This window comes from Charadrius vociferus, unplaced genomic scaffold (assembly GCF_000708025.1).
Source record: "Charadrius vociferus isolate BGI_N301 unplaced genomic scaffold, ASM70802v2 scaffold2715, whole genome shotgun sequence".
Taxonomy (NCBI): domain Eukaryota; kingdom Metazoa; phylum Chordata; class Aves; order Charadriiformes; family Charadriidae; genus Charadrius; species Charadrius vociferus.
The window spans coordinates 58155-64143 of record NW_009648635.1 but is presented as its reverse complement, the minus strand read 5'-3'; the positions used below and the strand labels follow the sequence as shown (position 1 = coordinate 64143).

The 5989-nt window shown below is 61.2% G+C and overlaps 1 protein-coding gene across 1 annotated transcript in view; it reads right to left on the bottom strand.

The window, feature by feature from the left end:
• Positions 1-236: 236 nt before the first annotated feature.
• The window catches only part of LOC104287513 (AP-3 complex subunit sigma-2-like), a 7453-nt gene continuing 1700 nt past the window's right edge, over positions 237-5989 (bottom strand). The window contains exons 3-5 of the mRNA XM_009886229.1: positions 5800-5911; positions 4048-4119; positions 237-431 (exon numbers count right to left, since the gene is read on the bottom strand). Of these exons, the coding sequence (XP_009884531.1) occupies positions 237-431; positions 4048-4119; positions 5800-5911 (379 nt within the window). The remainder of the gene's footprint in view (positions 432-4047; positions 4120-5799; positions 5912-5989) is intronic.

The following is a 5989-nucleotide window of genomic DNA, read 5'->3' as shown; positions in this document are numbered from 1 at the left end:
GGGCAGCGTGGTGCTTCCCTGCGACCGGAGCAAAGCTGCATCTTCACAATGACAGCACAAACAAGGGCAATAAAGCTTTCACTGCCTCAGGTGATTAACCTTGATGGGAACAGCCCTTTCCGTGCTCGGGCTGCTCCCTGTGCACGAAGCACAGCTGGGGAGGGATGGCCCCAGCGCTCTCCCCGAGGACTCTGGCAGGCAGGGACTGGGGATACTGGGGGTACCCCACGCGCGTGTCAGCTCCAGACCCCGCAGGCTGTCCCCCATCGCAGCCTGGAGTACATCAGCCTCCCGCGGGGCAGAGCCGCGGCATCGCCACTCACCTCCGCCTTCTCCAGCTTGCTCTGGGCCTCCACCTGCGCCACGATCTCGTTCATGTTGGTCTCCAGCACCATGCCGCCTATCACCACCTCCTGCAAGATGTGGTGAACCTGCGAGGGAAGGGAAGGGGAGGGGAGGGGAGGGAAGCGAACCCAGCACAGCACACCGGCCGGGGAGCGGCGGCGGCCACAGTGCCTGCAGGTTGATGCGTGAGCGCGTTGGGCGCTGGCGTTTCCCCGAGAGACGCAAATCCAGCCCCGTCCTCCCCTCAGCCCAGGCAGCCCCGGCAGCAAGAGGGCAGCCGCGCTCCTCAGCACCGCGAGGGTCCGGCAGCCCCATTTGCTGCTTGTACCTCTGCTCTGGAGGACACCCACCACAGGGGCCGGAGCAAACATCACCCGCTGGACCACCGGGCACAGGGCAGCCCCCAGAGAGCCCAGTAGGACCCGGCGTGCTGGCCCACCCCGGCTGCCCCATCTCCGACACCTCAACTGAAGTTTGATGCCTCCCTGGGCTGGGGTGGCACGGGGGAAGCCTGCCTAGAAAGCACACTGGAGAGGAGCCCACAGGGCAGCGGCGGTGCCAGGACCTCCAGAGCCATCGGGCAGGATGCTTCTTCCCAGAACCAGTTTCTTCCACCCAGTAAGACAGGCCAGCGCCCACGTCCTGTGCTTTCCCTTACGAAAGACGGGACTGTGACACATGCACAGAGACCGCTAAGAGAGCCTGCTCCCGTCCCCGGCGTCCGCCCGGGTCCAGGGCTGAGCCAGAGCAGTCCCAAGCAGTGAGCTGCTCCCTCCTGCCAGCCCCGGCCGGGGGCGACCGGCGATACCCCGCAGCCACAGCAGGGGAAAATGCTGCAACACACCTTGGCTCCACTGCCCCGCACAGCCCCGCTTCCCCTGCTAAGTCAGCAGCTCCTAACAACCACGCAGCGCAGATAATGAATTTATGGGTCTCTGCTTACTTCCATGAAATAGGCTATTACTGGAAGATGGTTAAGTTATTATATCATTTTATGGCTTCAAGAGGGCAGGTTGCACCATGTGCGAATACTGCCAGGGCAATGCTGTGAAAAATAAAGCAAGCCAGAGAACCTGCTAGAAGGGGGAAACGCAGCTCTGTGCACACAGTGAGCCCGATGCCCTGCAGGGCTCCCCGCGGGTCCCGTCCTGCTCCGACAGCACCAGGAGCAGCAAGGTGTGCGGCATCAGCACTGCGCAGGGCGAGCCACCCGCAGTAACAGCACCTTCCCACGACACCCGCAGCACTGGAACCGCTGTCCCACAGCGCAGCACAGCCTCAGCTCAGCCCGGCCCCGGCAAACGCCGCACCGGACGGTGCTAGCGGCTCCCCGCAACAGGAGAGCATCTGGGCTGCAGGAAATGTTGTTCCTTCAAGATCTGGCATCGGCCCAAGTTGGACCAAAACCAACAGGGCAGAAGTCCCAAGCAAGCTTTTGTTTTCCAAACCGAAACACAGCATTTCCTGAACAAACCGTGTCCTCTCCAGGACCTCGCAGCTGCTTAGAGAAACTCACGTTCTCCTCCAAGGTACGAAGCGCAACCAGGGGCTGGGCAAGAGCCTCCTTGAGCCTCCTCACGGCTTCGGGGCTCCAGCCTCCCCTTGCGAAAGGTGGATCGCAAGAGCTCTGAGGTCGCTGCTTCCAAAGCTGAGAGACTAAAACCACTGGTGCCCGAGAATCACAGCCCCAACCGCCCCAACCAGCTGCTCGCTGCGAGACCAGGGACCCGAAACCCACAGGAGCTCTCGTTCCACGGCCCCTGTGCTGCATACAGAGTGCAAGGTGTATCTTAAGGCAGTAACAGAAAGCCACAGGCCTCAGACAAGGCTGGACCCGAATCCCAGCCAGAACCTGCTGGGTTGGGGATGTTCACAGCCGAAGTCTCTGCTCGACAAATCAGCGCTTTCCCACCGACGCTGGCCTCGTTTCTCCGGTTCCAGTCGGGAACTCACGAACTCTGCAATCCATCCGCCGGAGCGGAGGGTAGCACCGTGCCCTGCACGCCTCGAGACAAACCGAACTCCCGGCGGCGGGGCTCCGTGGGAGCGCTGGGGCAGCATCGCAACCGCCGAGAGCCCTGCCCGGGCACGCCAGGGGCAAGACCCGGGACGAGCAGGACACACCTGCGTATTCCCAGCACCCCCCACACCGCCCGGCTGCAACCAAGCTCTTGGAAAGCACCAGCACTCAACACGAACACGTCTGAGAAATAGATAAATGGCAAATGTATAAAGAGAGATGAGAGGACAAGCTGATAGCGGCCAAGGACTGACATCAAGGCTGGGAAGCAGCGGGAGCACAGGATGGGAAGTAAACAAGCCTGACTGGTAGGACAGCCTGGCGGTGAGCGAGGCCGGGGCCTCTCCTATCAGAAACCCTCCCGACTCCTGTCTCCTTCGAACCCTTCGCTTGGCAGCGGAGTTCAGAGGAAGGGCAATCTGTGCTACCGCTGGCAAAACAGACAAGCAACAGGGTAATCTCTGCTGCCTGTGGGCTGCGGATTGAGTGCAGAGCTGCTGGGTCTTGGTCACGCCACAAAAATAAGTAACTGAGAGCACATCCTCCCCCAGATGTGGCCAGAGGTGATCTGGGTGGCTGCCATCCCTCCTCCCACAGGTACACCTCCTTCCTCTCCTTTTGCTCACTTTGATAAGAACGCTTTTGCTGACGAGATAATCAATCTTGTCACATTTCTGAAAGTTCACATACGGGCAAATTATGAAATGAAAGTCTTACTTCCCCAGTTGCTCGTACATTCAGCTGACCCAGATCGCCTTCTAAGAAGATTTGCTAACTCCATGCCACTGCCAGAGTTCGCAAGTTGGAATCACCAACAGAAAGGGAACATTTTACAGCCTTATTTTTTCCCACTCCCCTTTTTGTTGGCATGTTTTCTCTTCAGCAAAGCAAGAGAACCCTTATCAACAGCAACAAAAGTCCAGCACACGTCAGCTAAGTCTCTCTCTCTAAGTCCCGGCTATCTTCAGCCGCATCTATGAGACGATCAAAGAGAACAGGTTTCCGCCCAGAAACTCCGTCCAGCTATAGAGGAAGCATGAAAGGCTGTGGCTCAAACCAAAGTTTACCAAACACTTTGTATTCCAAACACTCCCATTGTTCCTTCCCTTTTTTTCCCTGCAGCTCTAGTAAAACGTGAACAAGACTCCCCACAGGGCCCACGGTACAGGAGAAGAGGCGAACCCCCCCTGCGCCAGAGCCTGCCCAGCTCCACCAGCGCCGGCCCGCGCAGAAGAGCAAGAGCGAAGCCTCAGCGCAGACCCCCCTCACTTGGCCGCACAGTTACCCACCACCGGTGCATTCACCGGGACAGCCCCCAGGCCCCGCCATGGCCGTGCCGCAGCAGAGAGCGCAGCCCTGCAGCAGCAATGCACCGGGGCGAGCGCCGAGAGCCGAAAGCCAGCTTGCGCCTGGATTCGGAACAGTGTCCAGCGACTCAGATCTCTTGGCGGACACGACGGGAGCGGCGTAAGAAGATCCCACGCTGACAACTTCCCCAGCCAGGATTTCAATCTCTCCCCCAAAAATGTACCAGTGGCCCCTCCCGAAAGGCTCCAGAGCTCAGGGCCGGCCGGCGCCTGCCCGAGAGAGCACAGGCGCTAGGGAGGACAGGCTCCGGGGCAGCCAGTCGCTGGTGGCCCAACAGTGGTGGCCCAGAGGAGCCCACAGAGTCTACAACCCACCTTGTCCATGTGGAAGATGAGGTCTAGCTCGCAGACGTTCTCAAAGCACTTGTCCAGCGTCTCCACAAACACCTGAGGCGGCAGAAAGGGAAGGTCAGTACAGAAGACCGCAGCAAGGTGCTTCCCACACGCAGCCCCAGCGCCTGCAGGCACAGCACGCTGCAGCCCCGACCAGAAATGGCGAGAGCGCTCGCTGCGCCCCAGGCTGGCACCCCCCACGGGCACAAAACCCCCTCAACAACCCCGTCGCCCTTCGACGGCAGGGGAGTGCCCCTTCCCAGGGCAAACACAGGCAGGTCCAGCCCGGGGGCTGACCGGGACCCCCGCAGCGCGGCAGCAGCCGGGGGCAGCGTGGGTCAGGGATTGCCACGTGGGCACCGGTGCCAGTTCTTGCCGCAGCACAGAAACCAGACCGAGAAGCACAGACCTCCTTGAGGAGAGAGGTTGTCTTGGGAAGGGGCCGCGGCTGGAGCAGGAGCGTGGCCCTGGCTGTGCCGGCTGCGAAGGGAGGGCACGGCGGGTCCCAGCGGGGCAGCGCGGAGGGCTCCTCCTGCAGCCCCGGGGAGGGTCCCCCGCAGCAGCGGTGTGTACCCGCTTGCTGCTGCCTTCAGGCACCGCCTGCACCCCCGGAACCTCTCCTCGCGGGGATCTGATCAAGCCCCAGCTCAAGGGGCGCAGCACCAAGGTCAAGGTCACCGCAACAGGGGACTCGGCCGTTCTGGGCAGAATCCCCGGTGCCGATGTCCTGCCCTGCTGCAGCGCTGTGACAACGGCTGGTCCCCGTGTCAGGGGCAGCGCTGCAGCGCACCAGAACGGCCTGAAAGGAGTTACGGGAACTGCGTGGTCCCAGGGCGGGTGACCCCAGGAGGGCAGATGGCTCCTGCCAACTCCTGCGCCGACACTCTCCCGCCTGCCGTTAGCCGGGTTTAGCAAAGGCCCCTTTGCAAGTCCACAGCGTTTGAACACAATTTTAAAAACGCTCTTGTAGTTTTGGTCCCCTCACGTCAAGAAAGTCACTGAGGGGCTGTAGCGTGTCCAGAGAAGGGCAGTGGGGCTGGTGAGGGGTCTGGAGCACATGTCTTACAGGGAGCGGCTGAGGGCCCTGGGGGGGTTCAGCCTGGAGAAGAGGAGGCTGAGGGGAGACCTTCTCGCTCTCCACAGCTCCCTGACAAGAGGGGGTAGCGAGGCGGGGGCGGTCTCTGCTGCCAAGGAACAGGCGATGGGACAAGAGGAAATGGCCTCAAGTTGCACCAGGGGAGGTTTAGGATGGATATTGGGGAAAATTTCTTCACTGAAAGGGTTGTCAGGCACTGGCACAGGCTGCCCAGGGAAATGGTGAAGTCACCATCCCTGGGGGTATGTAAAAGATGTGTAGATGCGGTGCTGAGGGACGTGGGTTAGTGCTGGGCTGGGCAGGGTTGGGTTAATGATTGGACTTGATGATCTTAAGGGTCCTCTCCAACCTAAGTGATTCTGTGATTCTACTTTTTAAAGCCACTCATTCAGATTGACCTCCCCCGCTGCTTCCAGGTGGAGGAGCTGTGTATCGGCCAAGGTGCCTGCAGCAAGCCCTGCCCGCGGCAGCCCCCCGCACGGCTGCTCAGGCGCTTCCAGAAGGGCCAGCGCAGAGATGCCACAGACAAAGCGCACCGGAAAGGTGTCGTGGCTGGGCTGCCCGGCGGGGACTGCGCTCCGGGGGAAAGCGCCCACCGGCCGCCCTCGGGCAGCGAACCCGACTGCAGCGAGACCGACCTGGATGAGGTCCAGGATGCCCAATTCGCTCTCCGAGGAGTCCACGCAGAAGACGAAGTACAGCGTGGCGTAGTGGCGGTAGATCAGCTTGTAGTCCGAGCCACCAAACAGGCTGGGGAGACACGAGGAGAGGTGAAGGAGGGCTTTGGGGAGGGACAGGCAGGCCAGGCGCTGCCCCGGCCGCGGGGGA